Genomic DNA, 17,325 nt, shown 5'->3' on the forward strand with positions numbered 1-17,325 from the left:
GTGTGCATATCCATAACACAGACCCAGCGGCTTTTGAAACACACATTCGTGTGCATATCCATAACACAGACCCAGCGGCTTTTGAAACACACATTCGTGTGCATATCCATAACACAGACCCAACGGCTTGGAAACACACATTCGAGTGTATATCACAGACCCAATGGCTAGCGATCTGGCAACTTCAACTTCTAAAACAGTCAAAAAACCAAAAACTAAGCAAGAAATATCTCAAGGAAGCCAAATAGATGTTCCCATGTACACACAGCAAAGTTCTTACAATTTACTCAGAGCTGCTGCTTGGAGACCATCACTCTCATTCACACACATTCCAACAGGGATTGACTTGCTGGGTTTCTAACCCATGGGAGACAAGAAACAGGAAAATGAGAAGAGAGAGAGGAATTGAGAGGCCCACTGACATCTATCAGAGGCACAAGTGAAGAGAGAAAATCTTTTGTAAAAAGTAGACATAATAAGGTGGAAAGTGTCACAGTTTGGGAGCGTTTAGCACAGCTGCAAACAGATCTGTGCGCCCACAGCCCCTAAGGCACCCGTTCAACAGAGGTCAGCAAAGTAAGGAGATGGATAATGACAGCAAATGAGCAAGAGCAGGAAAGATGAATTACGCTAATCAAAACCTCTTTAAGAAGGCAGAGAGGCAATAAATATATATTAGGAATATATCCATCACGATAAATTCGCACGTGCAGCAGGTACATACTGGACAGGTGTGACGTGACAATTGAGTGTTCACAAGTCCTACCTCATCTGCACACATAAATAATCAGTCACATGTGCCACGTTCATGAGGCCCCTCTCTCCCCCATCCTGCACACACAGGTATATGTTTACAAACACTGCAGTATATACACTGTGTACCACATACACACAAATATGTTGTATCACTCCCTATACTGCAAGAAAAGTCAATCGCACATAAATATGTGCATTCATAGACACACGCTCTATCCACATCCTGTACACTCACACACAGACCCACACTCCAACAGCTTACCAAACGGCGCCTCCCTCATCAATAATGGGCCTCCACACAACTCCCACAGACACTTTAACACATACAAACTCCTCTGTGTGCACTCAAACAGTCCTTCTAACCGCATACCACACACTTGAACACACACTAATCCACGTGTATCTACAAACATTCCTCAATACAGACACGGCACATGACATCATGCCACACATACAAACTTAGAATGGCCACGTCTTCCCATAGACTACACACTCGAGTCTGCACATATCGGTGTACTGACGATGCTCCTCCCTGACAGGCCATCCGCGCCACACCCCACTCAGCACCGACTCTGCCTCCTGTGCCCGCTGTGCTGCCTCGCACCCCCTGCCCACGCTTGCACACACAGGACCGCCCCACCCTGCCTGTGTCTGGGAGCAGCCCTTGCAGCCCCAGGAATCTGGGCGCCAGGCCAGGGGCGGTGTGGACAGTGGGCTGAGTCTGAAGCCTGGCCCTGCGATAGCCATTTTTTAAATAGTTGGGGTTTTGGCAAAGGCAAGGTGACTGTTTGCTTTCAGGGCACAGACCCTGAAATGTAAGCTGGTGTGTATCGAGGGGGAAATCTGAGAGGCCCGGGTGGGTATGTTTTCACAGAACCTGGGGAGTGGCAGAGGGAAGTACTTAAAAAGTGTTGTGCCTTCTAACCCTGGAAACAGGAAGTTGCCTTTTGCCCAGAGCATGTGGAATTTGATCTTTGGAAGGATCGAGTTCGTTTTGCAGTTAAACTACAGGGAGGTCCGACAGAGGCCTCCTCGCAGCCAAACTGGTCCTGCGCCTTGTGGCTGCAGGATGGGGCCCTCGGAAGCCCATCCCCTCTCTGGCCCTCAGCTCCAGCCCAACTGACAGCCTCTCTCTGAAACACCTTCAGGGTCTCTCCCTACCACCCAGCTAACAGCCTTTAAACCCTAACTGCCAGTAGGTTCTTCCTCATGGTTACTTAAACCCCCTTTGTTGTAGCCTAAAACCCTCTGGCTTCTGAACATATCCATCTTTACAATAACTAGAAAAACCACAAACGGTTCCTACCTCTCCTTCAGCTATGGCTACTTCAGCTAGTACTGCCACCACTCCCACCATCGGCAGCGGACCACAGCTGGCCAGCATTTATTGGCACTGACTCAGTGCCAGGGACCGTGCTGGGTGCTCAGCACACATTGCTTCTGATCCTCACATCAGCAGACAAGAATTCTGACTGGAATTCTACGGGTGAGGAAATGGAACCTCAGAGAGCAGACTTCGAGCCCTGACTCACCAATGCGAGCTGCCATCCCTTCCACTGTGCTCCCAGCCACAATCCTTCCTGCTCGCCGCCTGACCCTCACCCCGACTCTGCAACCTCTCTACCCCCTCTACCGAAGCCATCGCAAACCCGGCTTCCTTCCGCGCATCCCTCTCGACCGGCCTTCAGAGGCCTCACCCTCCGCTCCCTCTCCATCCTCACCTCCTTCTGTGTTGAGGAGGAGGAAACAGTCTCTCTGGCTTCATGACTTACCCACTGCCCTTCCCCTCCCTTCCCCTTCCCATTCAGATGGAAGATCCTGCATTCTTCCCAGTTACATCCTCATCTATTCGGGATGACGTCTCACGGCATCTGCTTGGGACCTGCTAGCCTTTGTGTCAGGGTGAGGTCAGTTCCTCATACTCATCTCTTCTTAGCCGAAAAGTGCGCTTGGGTCAGCGGCCAAGGCAGTGACTGTATCACTCTCAGCCCCTCGGCTGCCTGCACCATCTTCTTTTTTTGTCTTCCTCTTTGCATGCAGCGAGAATGGGAAGAATACTCTGGAATACCTGGCCCTCACTCCACAACTGCTCAATATGTTTATTTTTCCCAATCAAGCTCAGTTATCACCTTGTCTCTGGGCCTTTCCCGACCTGCCGGGAAGAATGGCTCCTTTTCCTCCCCGTGCGGCCTCTGGACACTCGTCCACACAGCGTCTAGGAGGGTCATCATGGCTCTGACCTCCTCGAGGTCAGTACCCCTGCCCTCTGCAACCCCTGAGCCTAGCACAGTACCTGGTGCTCAGGAAATGCTCACCCTGACCTTGAGCAACATCTCCCAGCCCTGGACCTCTCTGTCCCGGGCCCCTTGCAGCCCTGTGCCTTCTCCCTGACACCTGATCAGCCGGTCTCCCTGGCGGAGCGAGGCCCAGCCCCTCTCACCAGACAGCATGCGGCCCCTGCGGGAGGCCTCGGTCGCCAGGGCACAGGAGATTTCAATCCGCTTTTCCTGCTCCTGGAGCTGGCTCTCTGAGTCCTGGGGCACGTCCACAAGGTCCCCCTCGCCGATGGGCACCACGTTCTGCATACTGAAGAGGCACAGACACACAGACATGGTGGGGGGCAGGATGGCCAACTGGCTGGGGGGGGGGCAGCCTGTAGCCTGAGGTTGGCAGGGAGGCCAGAGGCCTGTGAATGTGCAGGCACTGGTTCCCAGCAAGGCTGTCCCCAGGGGTGAGTGGGACTCTGGCAAAACATGTGTTGGGACCCCTACCCACAGCATTCCAAAATGAACTAGAAGGTTCAAGTGAACATTTAGGGCAGCCTTGAAAGGGAAAAGAAGTCACCAGAGGGCCACCCATCAGTTTGTCTTGACTACAGCACGTGCCCGAGCCCAGCAGGTCTCTTTGGCCCCCAGCGCAGCATCCTTGCCCCTGCTGTGTGCCTTGGCCCAGTCCGCTGCCTTGAGCCACTGTCTCCATATGGTCTCCGCTGGGGAGGCTCAGGACCCCCAACAACACGGGTTGGGGCACTGGGTCCATTGGCACTGGTACCCCAGGTGTCCAAGGTGCCAGGGTGGGCAGAGAAAGTGGAGGTTCACCCAGGCCTGTTACCTGGACTTGGCAATGAGTGTCTTGATCCTTTCCACCTTCTTCTGCTTCTCCTTCAGCTCTTCAGGGCTCAGGGGGGTGTCAGGCTCCAGGTCAATGTACCGTTCGGGGATGAGGACTTTGTCTGGGGTGGAGAGCTATGGAGGGACTGAGGTCACCGCCTCCACCCCTGCCAGGTTGCCCCTTCCACCCCTCCTGGGCTCCGCTCACCTCCTTACTGATGTCCACTTCATAGTGCTGCGGCTCCAGCTCCATTTTGCGAAGCCGGGCGATTTCCTCCCGCGGTGTCTCGTAGGCCTGCCCACCAGGCTCCTCTGCCCGCAGGGCTGCCTCCAGGTTGGAGATGTCCACCTCATGGATGCTGCGGTGACGGCGCACCTGGGGGACAGCACAGTCCTGAACACGCAGGGCCTTTGCCCCAATGCCAGCAGCACCTCCAGTGCTACCCTGCCTCTAGGCAGCCCTAACCATGCCCATGTCCCAACTGTCCCTGACTAGGCCACACCACCTGGCCACCACCCCACACCCCACTGTAGAGGTATTCCCCTTCCACACGGCTCGTCCAAAGCCCGCCCCCGTGCCGGCCCGGAGGTAAAATCTCATCAATCTCTCTCGTCAGTGCTCATCACTCCCCAGCCTGCCGCACGCTGTGTTCACACTGAGAGCACGTTACCACTTTGTAGGCGGGCCGAGCAGTGGGGTCGGGGGCTGGGCTGGCCGGGAGCTGCAGGCTCCTCCGCTTCTCCTTCACCGAGCCGCTCTGGTGCCGCCGCATGCGGTCAATCTGCTCCTCCACGCTCATCTTGACCTTGCCCTCGCCAGGGAACACAGCACTCTTGGGGCGCTCCTGCTGCAGTGGGAGAACAGGGCTCTGACCGGTGCCTCACCCCAACACAGCTTTTTCATCTGCCCATATCCCTTAAAATCTCCTTTCTCTGTGAAGCCTGCCTCTAGTGGGTTGAAGAATGGTCCCCAAAAGCTAAGTCTGAGTCCTAACCCCCAGTTGTGAAGGTGACTTTATTTGGAAATTGGGTGTTTGCAGATGTAATTAAGTTAAGGATCTCAAGATGAGATCACCCTGAATTAGGGTAAGCCCTAAATCTGATAATGGGTATCCTTATAAGAAACAGTAAAAAAGAAGACACATAGAGTAGAAGGTGAGGTGAAGGTGGAGGCAGAGATTGAAGTGACGTGTCTACAAGCCGAAGACTGCCAGCAGTGGCCAGGCGCTGGGAGAGAGGCATGGAACGGATGCTCCCTAGAGCCTCCAGGGGGAACCAACCCTGTGACACCTTGATTTCAGACTTCTGACCTCCACAACTGTGAGAGAATAAACTGCTGTTGTTTTCACCCACCAAAGTTGGTGGTACTTTGTCACTTTCCTTGTGGCCCGAGGAAACTAACACACTGCCTTTGGTCGGCACCTTCAACTCTGACCACCGACTCTGCTGCACGTTCATTCCATCACAGGCACATTATAATAATCTTGTTAAATGTTCTTACATCTTTATTATGCATATCTTCTGTGTGCCTTGACGTGTCTCCCTGAAGGAGACTCCTCCTCCAGTGGGCTGTGCCTTCCCCAAGCATGTTCTGCCTTCCTCTCCAGCCCTGGGTTGCCTGAACAGTGGTGACAGATGGGTGGACACACACGGCCCCTGGGCTCCCAGCCTAGCCCGGGCCTGCACGAGCTGTCAGAGCCTGCGGGTGTGTACTTACTCGGGGGGTGAGTCCATTAGTGAGCCCACTGGCACTCCTCTTCACCACCCTTGAAGGGGTCACCTCTTCATCAGTGGGTGACTTTGTCCGTGGAGGCACAATGCCAACTGCAGGGAGACAGAGCAGTCAGTGGGCCTCATGGAGGGCAGGAAGCCAGTGAGACAAGGGAGCCTGCTTCTCAGAGAGCTCAGTCCCGCGCAGTGGGGGCAGGGAAGCACTCTCTTTGGGCGTGAGTGAGCCCCTCGCTGACTCTTAGCCTCACTTCTAGGGGAGCCTGGGACAGGAAGTACCTTTGTTGAGAGCTGCCTGCTTCTCTGCCTCCACCTCTTGCCTGGTGGGCACAAGGCTGATGTCTCCAGAAGGGTCCAGGGTTGATGTCTGGTGGGGGTCTTTCTTGTTTTGATCATAGCTTGCTTTGGGCTGGGAGAAAGGATGAGAAGATGACTGACGCTGGAGCGAGGGCCGGGAATTGGGCCCCCAGTGGTGTTTCTTTATTTTGCAATGGCTGGAGTGAAAACCCTTGAAAATACAGGGCAGGGAAACTTTATATGTGCCAGCTGGGAAGTGGGCAGGGATGCATCGGGGCCTCCCACCCATGCCCCCTTAAGGTGGCCAGTGCAGGGCCATATTGGGGAGAGAGGGCTCAGGGCCTCCAGAAGGCCCCCAGTTGAGGCCCATCAGAGGCCTTTCAACCAGATCAGTCCTCTTGGCAAGGACCAAGAAGCACAGACTTGCTGTGAGCCAGAGAGGAGGGTGCTGCAAGGCCAGAGATCGCTGCAGATTCCGCGGGGACCCCACCCAAGGCTCGCGCAGAAGAGCCAGGTGTGTTTTGGTAGCAGGATTCCGGGGGAAGGAGAAGGGCACTTAGTTTGTGGGCTCGCAGAATCGTGAGACCAGAAGGGACCTCAGACGCCATCTGTCCCATCCCCTCCCCGTGTGCAGCTGAAGAACCTAAGTCTCAGTGAGGGGAAGACAGAAAGACGACTAGGCCAGAGGCCAGAGCCAGCGCCAGTCCGCCTAGAGAGCGGGAGTGAGCCCGGCCACCTTGCTTCATCTGTAGAACAGAGAATGCTCCCGCTCTGCCCGCCTCGGGGTGGACCCTCCAGGGTTATGCAAATACCAGTAGCTGAGCCTCGGTGAGAATACCGTTTCCCAGTTTCAGAGACAGGACTCTTTCTACTCACCACGCAACCTCTTCCAAGCCTAACCGCACGTCTCTCCTGGCTCTTGGCCAGGGGTCCAGGTGAGAGAAGGAACCAGAACAGGGGAGAAAAGGGCCTGTGTCCCTACACTGCATGGGCTGATGAGACCCAGAGAGGACACAGGCAAGGCAGAGACAGACAGAGGGCATGGGGGATTGGAGTCTGCGGTGGACAAGAGCAGGAAGGGATTGGAATGGCACCAGTGTGTATGGGGGGGTGTCACTTGATTTCCATCATCTCGTGGTGCTGGTAGAGAGTGGGGCATAACCCACTACCCACAGCCATGGGCTGCCCAGGAGCCTGGGCATGTGGTAGGGCAGCAACTCATTTTCTCATCATCCACAGAAAGCAAAAAGGGGAAAGAGAGCCTCTATGAGCATCTCAACATCCTTTCCTTATCCCAGAGTTCCACTGTGCAGAGGGCCCAGTAGAAATTGAGCTGTGGGAAAATTAAGAATGGGATGGGGAAAATGACTCAGTGCCTGGCCTTGCCCCTCTCCTGGCCCTGTGCCCCGTTCCCTCCGCCCCTGCCCTCCAGGACCCAAGGGTACTGGGTACCTGACCCCTGGCTGTCTCGCCACTGTGGTGCCAGGAAGGGGAGTTGGGGTATGGCCAGAAGCGGCTCTCACTAGGGAGTGGAGGCACGGTAGGAGGAGACTCCATGGGGACGTAGGCTTTGGGGAGGGGAGGCCGTGGCGGGCCAGGTTCCTGAGGCAGAGAGAAGCCAGAGCGTTAGAAGGAAGAAGAGCAGCTGCTGTGAGAGCAGGAGAAAAGAGCATTAGCAGGAGGCAGATGACAATATCGCTGGAGCCCTGGGGTGGCCCCTGGACCACCAAACTCCCACCCGTGGCCTGGATGGAGCTCCAGCTCCAGAGTGAACTCTGCCTGGCCTGTAAAGCCCTCCTTGACTGAAACCGCCCGTGCTCCACTCCCCAGTGCTCTCCTCACTGCCTCACATCACACTGGGCACGTTCCCACCTGCGCCCTCTGCTCCTTCCATCTCTCCTGCCTGTAATGCCTTTCCCCGTTCCCCTACCTATCCCAATGCTTAATGGCCCAGTTTAACTTCCACCCTCTCTTTGCAACCTCAGAGCATTTATGGTCTGGACCACATGAGTCAATATTGAGACACACATGGCTATGTTCCAGAGGCTGGTCGTTCACTATGCATCGGTCTTGTCCCACTGGACACTGGGCTCCCTGAGTGGAATGCCTTGGGCATGCATGTGGATCTTTCTGAGAGGGCCTCACACCACCCCTGCCCACGGCAGAGCCTCAGGAAACACTTGCTCACTGACTGATGAGGAACCTGCTCCCCATACCAGCCCTCAACCCTCGCCCCCCATGGAACAATCCTGCATTTAAATTCCTATTAAGTGTTTGACATCTTTGCTAACCATCCTGGTGCTCAGGAAGAGACCTCTCTAAAAGCAGCTAAGATGACAGGTGGCGACAAGAACAGCTGAAGGAGAAATCTGGAGGAAGGTTGCCAAGCCGGCTGTGGGAGCCAGAGCACCAGGGCTGAGGCCTCTGGGGAAGAGATGGGCCCAGAAGTTGTGTAGTTTCAGGCAAATGAGGACCTGGCCCTCCCTCCCCCACCTACCTGCTGCTCCATTTTCTCCGCTTACCTCACTGGACCCAGGCTTGGTGGGGGACCCCTGAGAGCCAGACACCAGTGAGAAGGGGCTCAGGGGGCTGGTGAGGCTGGCGGAGCTGAGGGGGCTGGCGGGGCTGTTGGAGCTGCAGGTTGCAGAGGGGCCGAGGCCTCCTTGGGGGAAACAGAAGGGGACAGAGATGAGGGAGGGGCAGGGTGAGCCTGGGGTGCGGATGGGGTCCGCAGGTGGAGGAGGCCGGGGAGGACCAGGGATGTGGGAGGAGGACTCAGTGTCTCAGGGCCACCTGGGCCTGCAGAAGCGACTTATCACAGGGCTGGGTCACAGGCCAGCTGTTGAGACACATGCTGGGCAGGGGGAGGTCATGGATAGAAATGACACTGTTACTTCTGAGGTATCAAGGAAAGCCAGCCCAAGGTCCCAGGGCTTGAGGAAGATGTTAAGGTATTGGTCTCAGATTACCCATGGCCCATGGGGTAAGGGGCTGGGGAGGGCCAGGTGCTCTTTGACCTCTTCTGGGGAGGAATACAGAGTGTCAGGGTCAACAGTGTCTCTGGGTGGTATGTCTGTTCTATTCTAGGGGGGCAGTGGGGGATAAGGGAGCCCCACCTGCCATCCCAGGGGAGGGGGAGGACTCTGGAGCCCGAGAAGGCCCTGACTGGCTCTGAGCGCAGAGTGAGGGCAGAGAGCTATGAGCCAGCAGGTGTGGGACAGGGCATTTTGGAGAGGCCAGAAGCCCCGGAAGATGGCGGAGGAGGCACCGACCTCTGTGCTTGGCCGTGTCTGTGCCCCGGGATGGGTTATTCTTCCGCAGCCCCTCCAGCACATCCTGTATCCTCCAGATCTCCTTCTGGATTTGCCGGTTGAGCACCTCATTCTGAAACAGCCCCGGAGCAGGTCAAAGGAAGTGGCTGCTGAGGGCGTCCCCGCCCTCTCCCCCATGCCCTTTGGAAGAGCAGCAAGCAGGAGCCTCCTGTGTGCACACACATGCGCACACACATTGCTCCAGCACGCTCGTCTTTCTCACGGGCGGCCTCTGCCTCTTCAGCTTCTGTGAAACAGTTCTGGAACTGCCAGGCAAGAGGCCCTGTCACAGTAAAGAGCCCCTTTAGGTAAACACGTGGCCTCAGAACCAGGAGAAGAGGACCCTGCTCGAGCTCCCGGGGACCTGGTAGTCTGGGAGCCCATGCCCCTCAGGTGGACACTCTCTGTAGCTTGTTTCCCAGGGGCAACAACTTCCAGTTTACTGTTTTTCTTTATATCCAGACAGCCCCTTGGTAATATCCACACCCAACATATGCCTGAATACTCACAAATTATAATCAGTCAGAGTTTACACTCTTTGAAAAGTAATGACTACCCTTTGTCTGGCGTCCCCTGTTGCAGGCCTGGGCTGTGTGCTTTGCGTACACCAGCTCATTGTGGCTGCACAGGAGCCCTGGGGGCCAGGGCAACAGCTGTCCCGACTTCAGGGATGAAGGGATTCACGCCCAAGACTGTCTGTTAGCAAGGAGAGCGAGCACCATCTGAGTCTGGTCTGTTTGTCACAGAGGCTGGTGCTCTTGACCACAGCGCTATCCCACCTGTTGAGAGTGGGGCTTGCCCACAGGACACGGTGGCGTTTGGGTCCTCAGACCAGGAGGGCCTTTACCTCACCCTGCCTCACCAGCTGCAAGGTTGGGGTGGAGTTTGTTACCAGGAGGGAAACAGGAGGAAAAATGGGGTGTTAACCAGGTGCAGCAGAGGGACAGGGCTTGCAAAGCCAGCTAGAGAAGAGCAGGACCCAGTGGAGAGACGACAGGAGACGGAGAGAGCAGGAGCTGCCGTCCTGCCTCCAAGAAGATGCTCTGAGCCCGAGGACCGAGAGCCCCTCTCCCACCTCGGTGTGCCCGAGGGGACCGCTCTGCACTCTTGACACTGATGCCACGAGAGAGCGCCAGGTTGATATTTATACTATACTTACAGGTACACATCTGTGTAATCTTTTCAGTCATAAAACACCTTATGTCTGCCTGAAGGCTCCCATGCTTCAGTTTTCCTCCTTCCACACAACTTGATGGAACAAAGAAGAGCCCACACTACCTTCATCCTGACACTTAGAGCGGTTTCAAGTGGCCCCAAACCTTGTCCTCTGTCTCAGGACCAACTCCTTGCTTCCAGTGTCTGAGATCTCTCAAGCAAGAAAGGAGGCCATTTTGGTCTCTTTCAGTCAAAAGGACAAGGGAAGCCCAAAGCACGCACCGAGCCCCGCCTGCCCGGGGCCCTCTTCACCTGGATGTCCAGATTGAGCTGCTCCCAGAGGTCGTCGTGCAGGGCAGAGACCTCCGACTCGAGGTTTTCATACTCCACAGTGCTGTTCGTCAGGGCCTGCAAGCAGGGAGGGCTTACTAAGACAGCGCTCCTCCTTGTCCTGCCGCGGGGCCCGGGGCCAGAGAACCTGAGGCCTGCAGGGCTGGGGAGGAGGGCACAGAAGGACGGGAGGCCAGGGCACAGGCTGAGACACTCTTACGACCGTCAAACACTGGCCTAACAAGAGGTGCAACAGCCCATCACACTGCAAACTGAAATCAGGGGAAACAGGATCTTCTCTGGACTGTGGCTAGGCCAAAGCAGGTGCCATCACCCCACACCCCGCTCTCCTCCCCGGACCAGGTGAGAGAGTGGAAGGCAGAGGAAAGAGCCAGGGGAGGTGTTCGCTCTCTGGAGCGGGAGACCCTTCTCCTTCCCGGGCCACCTCTTCCTGGGCTCTGGTTGCTGCTCCTAGACCTACTGCCGAGGCTGTCAGGCTTGGAGGGTCTGCCCTGCTTTACTGGGAAACGACCAGGGCAGCACCATTTCTGCCGGCGCCCCGGTTCTCCAGGGAAAGGGCAGAGGTGGGCAGCACAGGTGTGAGAGCAGCCAAGGAGACCAGCGGCCCTGCACTGCATGCTGTCCTGAGAACCCCAGCGCAGGCACAGCTTGTGGGAAATAAGCCAGCTCCCTGGGTGAAGACTCAATGGAACGAAGGGCTGGCACACTTGCTCTCTGTCTGCCAGGCAGCGTGGGGTCTTTGTTCATGCCCCTCCCAGACGAGAGCCCCCTGCTCTCACCCTCAGAGGAGAGCCTGGGGCTAGGGAGCACCAGGTGGGAGAGGTGGCTCTCCTGGCAGTGGGGGCTGGGCACAGACCCCGCTCCCGGGTTACCGTGGTCGCCTGAGACAGTTCCACCCGGATGTTGATGAGCTGATTCTGCAGCGCTTCCTTCTTGTGCAGCAGCTTCTCCGGGTATGCAGGCTGGCTCCCAAACATCTCCAGTTCCTGGTGGGTCCCCATCAAGGCACTTTCCAGGCTTTCCTGAAGAAAGGCAGGAACGGCTGTGAGCAGCCCTGATAGTTTGTCTCTGGGACTTTGAGCAGAAGGCTGAGCCCCAGAGGTTCAACTTGGCAGCTTAGTGGAGGTCATCCTCACACTGGCTGAGGTCCCCAGCAAAGCTTCAGCAGTTCTGATTAAAGGCAGGACAGAAGTTTAAGGAGGGACAAAGCTCTGTCAGCTTAGTCAGGATGGAGATAGCAACCCACATCTTCTCCTGGCCAGCCACCCAAGTGCCTCTTCTCAAGACCACCCTTGGCTCTCACCTTCTCAGCTCGGAGTTGCTGCACCAGCCGGTCCTGCTCCCTCACCACCTTGTTCTGCTCACATAATTTGCCCAGCAGCTTCTGGAGTCCCGAGGGAGTGGGAAGAAGGGAAGGAGAGAGAAGGGGATGAAGGACATGGCTTGAGGGGACCTGGGAATTGGGTTGGCAGGGCCTGGCCTCTGGATATCACCTCCTCTCCCCTGCTGAGGAACCTAGGGCCTTCAACTTAACCTTGGAGGGGCCCGGGAACACAAAGATGGTCTTCACCTTGGGATACTCCCCAAGGACCAACTGGGAAGGGAGATGTGTTCATTCTCAAGGAAGTGAGTCAGGCTGAGAAGGAAGACAGCTGAGAGCCAGATGCTAAGCTCCTGCACTCCCATCCTCCTGGTGACTCTACCTCTCAAGGGGTTGAGGAGATGATAGTGTGGCCCCACCTCCCAGGAGGGAATGGATGGGAGGGGTAGGCACGGTATCCGAATGCGTCTCACAAGAACCAGCAAACATTATAAACTGGTTCCCCAGACGGAGAGAGCCTTGTTCTCCCCTCCTCCCTCCAGGGGTCCCTCCAAGGTCTGGCCCTTGCCTGGATGGAACCTCTCCCAGGCCTGCTGGGCAGACCCGCTGGCCAGGCAAGGCCAGCAGTGACAGGGAGGAGGCAGGGTCAGGCCAACTGCTCTTCAGGAAAGACTCGCACTTCCCGGCAGCCACACCTCTACCCACGCCATCCCTCAGATACTCCCTTGGCTCTTTTCTACCGAGCCAAATCTTGCCCTCTGGGCCTTTTACTTCAAGGCCCAGCTCACATGCTACCTGTTTTGTCCCTGACCCACCAGGCCACATGGTCTCACCACCCCACCTTCCGGTAGAATATATCATGGGTCCCATTCAGCATATGAATCCTAAGTTGCCACCTGCTGCCACCTGGCTCTCCCATTACCCTGAAGCTCTTTGAGGGCAGGGTGGAGTGGGGCCATGATCTTTCCAGACACCCAGGAACTCCTGTCATGCTGGGCACAGAACAGATTGATTTACCTCCTAACAAATTCTGTTCCTGTAATAAGCAGATCCCACTGCTGCAGACAAGAGGCCTAGAGCTCAGTGGAGAAACACGCACAGCCAGCATGGGAGGTGGGGTAAGTGGTGGGAACAAGGAACGAGGGAGATGAGGAGGGACAGGCAGAATGCCGTCTTTGTGGAGAGAGAGGACGTGAATCAGATGTATGAAGAGCCACCAGAAGGAGAGAGATGGATGGAGGAAACGCCCCAAGGAGGAGCTCAGGGCTGAGGACGGCAGCGGGAGGGCTAGAGCGGACAGAGGGAGCAGGAGAGCCGCTCTTACGTCTGTGTCTTGCTCATTTAACTTGTAGGTGTGGAGGCTGTCCCGGAACACTTCTGGGTACGGAGGGACCTGCAGGAACATGAGGCCGGTTACTGCAGTAGGGGACAGACAGGGTGTGTGGGTGGGAAAGCTGACAACCCTTGCTCCATTCTTGCCAGAGACGGCGGTTCATCACCTCTGGTAGCTTCCATTAGGGGAACCTGAGCTAAGCTAAGCTGTCCCCTGGTTGGCCTGGGATGGCCCAGTCTCGGTTCCATCCCAATTGTCTTAGGCTGACTGGAGACAGAGATGCTGCTCAGCTCCTGCTCTATATCTCCTCTCCCCCACACTCTAGCATCGACTGCCAAGAGGGACTCCAGCGATGTGTAAGCTCCCAGACGGCTTATTGGTAGCAACCACGAGAACAACAGTTAACCATTGGCTGTTGAGGCTAAGACATGGGAGAATGGAATGAGCATCAGAAACAGCTGAGAACTATTGCCCTAGTTGACTGAACAAGCCACAGGGCTTGTGCCTAAACCAGAAGTGTCTCTGGGTCCAGCAAGTGCTGCCCACCATTGGTGACATCTGGTAACCACAACACATTCTACACAACGTTGGCATTTTGGATAGCTCCACATTACACCCCTCAGGCCCTTAAACCCCATGACATCTGTTAAGAAGATACCAGATATGCAATAGAAGTCCTGGACATTAAAAAGCAGATGTGTGATCCCTGGCATGGCATGAAATGTTGGTGCTGGCTCTTTTGATGGTTTGGGAAATGGGCCTTGGATTCACCCATGAACATGAAGAATGGAGGAGACACAGTGGAATTAAAGGAGGGGGTCCAGGCTGAGCCTGGGAGATGAGGCCTGGCAGATGAGCGGGTTGGGCGGAGCAAGCCCTATCCCAGATGGGTTGACTCAACCATGCACAAGCAGCTGAAACTGTTGATAGGGACCATGCTGCCAGGCAGAGGTCTTACTTGCATGAAGAGCTGGGCCCTGGGGGAGGAGTTTTCCACCATGCGGTTCACCATACTGATGAGAGTCTCGCTCTCACTCATCTGCAGCAGAGGAAGGAAGGGATGGTTCACACTCAGACCCCACAGAGGCATCTCCCCCATACCTGCCTGCACTTATTTTCCAGGAACAGGAAAGGGCAGCTCCTACTGGGGCCTCCAGCACCCTCTATTTGGTCTCACTCATTGCTCACCCCTTGTGAACCCTGTCCCCAGGCCAGCACTGAAGCTGATCTTGAGGAGAGGTCACAGAAGGGAGCTGGGAGGCACTGTGCCCTGCTCGTAGCTCTGAAGAGGCCCCAGCCCAATGACACTCCCAAGTGTCTGAGTGTTGTGGCCTCATCCACTTTGGCCGAAGTCGCCATCTCCTTGCTCCAGCTCTCATTTCTCAAACTACTTTGGTCAAAGACCACACACGCAGTTGGAAAGGCCAGTCTCCCAAAGTTTGAACTAAATGAAACAACTGGAAAAGAAACCCTGGGACCTGCTGTTTGGATGGGCTTCCCAAGTGGACAGGCCCAGTCTCCCTCCGAGCCCTGCCCGCCCTGGCTCTAGAGTAGAAAGGATTGTAAACGCGGTTTCCAGAGCTGGGCTGGTAGCATCCATGCCAATCTTGGATGACACTAGGGAGCAAGTCAGGAGGCCAAACAAGCGAGCCATGTTAAAGGGACACCAGGTAATGGAGCACAGCTCCCCAGCATGCTATTTTGTGTTTCAAGAATCATTAGGAACATGGAAGGGGAAAGACTATTTGCCAAATGAAAGAGAGAAGGAAGGGTGAGAGAGAGAGGGAGAAGACAAGCCAAGCAAATCAACCAGAAGTGCCGTCATTTCCCCCACTGGTTCCAGTGTGACAGTATCAAAAAGTGAACATATTAGGGAGTGTCCTTAGCTATGTCCCTTTAACTCAACTGATCCACAGGAGAAGGCAGCAGAAGGCAGGAGGGAGCTGTGCAGGAAAAGGGTTTGGGGGAGGGGAAGTGAGTGAGGGAAGGGACAGAGCCACCTTAGGGCAGGTCTTCTGGGGTCACAGTTCAGGGCCCCACATTTTTGCCCCTGTCTGCCCGATCTCTGTGGGACCCACATGTAATTCCTCCCGCCCTGTTGAGCCTGCTGCCCAACGCAGCCCCGCTCCGTGTGCTGTGGATGGGGCAAGGGCACCCAGCTACTCCCGTTCGCAGGTCTAAGCATTTTAAAAGGCTTTCCTAGGATCTGATTTTTCTGCCTCTTTAGCCTGGGTGGAAATTTTTTTTTCTACAGCATAAAGTGTCATTTAAAAGGCTTTCAAAGAGCAGTTATAACATGAGGTTGACTCCTTGTAAGTAGTTGAAAGTCAACAGACGTCAACCACGGTTTCTGTAAGGATCTGAATTCAAGTCGAACCCTGTCTTCTTGGAGCCTGCGTGTATATATGAGACTGTGTTGATTGTGTATGGGGTGTGTGTGTGTGGCGTATGTGCCATCGTCTGTGGTGCGCATGTGTGTATGTGTACGTCTGCTGCCTGTGTGCCCCGCCTGTGTCCTGTGTGGTGTGTGTGGTGTACGTACATGAAGGACAAGGCGGACCTGCTGACACATCAGGCTAGGAGAGGGGCCAGGAGGCCAGGCTCCTCCTGGACCCCAAGGATCTCATTCCTTCCCAAACCCGTGGGTCTAAAGCAAAAGAGGAAGGAAGTAGGAAAGCTCTCGTGCTCGCCTACTCCCACCCCTGCCGTGGCTTTGGGATCTCTCAGCCCACATGGGCCTCACCTCCAGGAGGGTTCCCGTGTGCCACCTTCTGTCGCTCCAAACCGTCAGAGGAACGTGGTGAGAAAGCACTTAGCCCAGGGTCCGCCCGCAGTAAGTGCTGCTCAATTAGCATTTTTAATTGAGTTTTAGAACAATAAAACGATCACAGCAGCCACCACCCCTCACCATCCTGACAAAGTGCTCCTGTATTCATTCTCTAACTCTGTGAGGTAGAAAGGGCAGGTTCCACAATGTCCACTTTATGACTGAGAAAACAAAGACCCAGAGAGACTGAGTGCTGTATCCAAGGTTAAAACAAAAATCCTTGTAAACGGCAGAGCCGGAACCGGAGTGCAGGGTCTGACTGTGTTCTGAACTCTTCTCATCATACAAAAGTGGCTTTGAGGAATATTGTCCTTCACCTAGGAGGAGGTCCTCTGAAAGATTATCTCTGAAGCCCCCAGCCTGGCCCCTCTGTGAGGCCAGAAGCCCCCAGGAAGGGGCCTAACTGTATGTGTGCAATGCCTGGCGTTGTGGATGGGCGACAGGGAGGCCAGCCTGCCCGGCAGCCCAGAGGACACGGAGCCCGACCCCTCACTGCTCCCAGCCCTGGAGACCCTGCTCCCAGCCTGGTCTGGGTAGCATCCCAGGACTCATGCCATCTGGACTGGAATGCTCATGGGGTGGACATCACACGCTGCTTCTGGAACTGAAACGCAATGTCCTTGAGGGCTGGGAGCCGCCCTACTGATTAAAATGTGGACACCAGCACTCCCCAGTGATCAGGGTCTTCCAGAGGATGCTCCCACTGAGACATCGAGGCCCCGTGAGACCATGGGTGACATGGCACACGGCTATGACTAGAAGCACCAGTCAATCACAGGTTTATGCTCTGATTGCAAGTTTATGGTTCTTTCTGCAACTTTAACAGCATGAAATCATCCTGACGAGGTTTGACTGCAGCGTCTTCACATGTTAGATGTTTCCTCAGCTATAAATGGGGTTGAAAGCTCAGAGTCACATTCCGAGCTCTGCCGTTCACTGGCTATGTGTACTTGGCACGTTATTTAACCTCTCTGGGCTTTCATTGCATCAGTTGTAAAATGGGGATTATAACAGTAGTCAGCTTGCAGGTCTGAACACAAGAGTCTGTATTCACATCAATGCCCAGCATACTGACCCCCAGCCTGTCTACACCCACTGACCATCAGAGCCTCCTTAGCCTCAAAAGGCAAGGCAGC

General features: G+C 55.4%; 1 protein-coding gene across 8 annotated transcripts in view; it reads right to left on the reverse strand.

The window, feature by feature from the left end:
* The window catches only part of PLEKHA6 (pleckstrin homology domain containing A6), a 134,572-nt gene that overhangs the window by 6,045 nt on the left and 111,202 nt on the right, over nucleotides 1-17,325 (reverse strand). For 7 of the 8 annotated variants that reach the window (XM_046680295.1, XM_046680293.1, XM_046680296.1 and 4 more), the window contains 14 exons: nucleotides 14,321-14,401; nucleotides 13,354-13,422; nucleotides 12,012-12,092; nucleotides 11,581-11,730; nucleotides 10,670-10,765; nucleotides 9,164-9,275; nucleotides 8,414-8,553; nucleotides 7,344-7,493; nucleotides 5,874-6,003; nucleotides 5,584-5,690; nucleotides 4,538-4,714; nucleotides 4,075-4,242; nucleotides 3,868-4,001; nucleotides 3,197-3,342 (listed from right to left, as the gene is read on the reverse strand). In XM_046680295.1, coding sequence (XP_046536251.1) covers nucleotides 3,197-3,342; nucleotides 3,868-4,001; nucleotides 4,075-4,242; nucleotides 4,538-4,714; nucleotides 5,584-5,690; nucleotides 5,874-6,003; nucleotides 7,344-7,493; nucleotides 8,414-8,553; nucleotides 9,164-9,275; nucleotides 10,670-10,765; nucleotides 11,581-11,730; nucleotides 12,012-12,092; nucleotides 13,354-13,422; nucleotides 14,321-14,401 — 1,741 coding nt within the window. The remainder of the gene's footprint in view (nucleotides 1-3,196; nucleotides 3,343-3,867; nucleotides 4,002-4,074; nucleotides 4,243-4,537; nucleotides 4,715-5,583; nucleotides 5,691-5,873; nucleotides 6,004-7,343; nucleotides 7,494-8,413; nucleotides 8,554-9,163; nucleotides 9,276-10,669; nucleotides 10,766-11,580; nucleotides 11,731-12,011; nucleotides 12,093-13,353; nucleotides 13,423-14,320; nucleotides 14,402-17,325) is intronic. The other variant, XM_046680301.1, reaches the window with a different exon arrangement.

The sequence above is a fragment of the Equus quagga genome, chromosome 13, assembly GCF_021613505.1.
Source record: "Equus quagga isolate Etosha38 chromosome 13, UCLA_HA_Equagga_1.0, whole genome shotgun sequence".
In the NCBI taxonomy this organism is placed as follows: domain Eukaryota; kingdom Metazoa; phylum Chordata; class Mammalia; order Perissodactyla; family Equidae; genus Equus; species Equus quagga.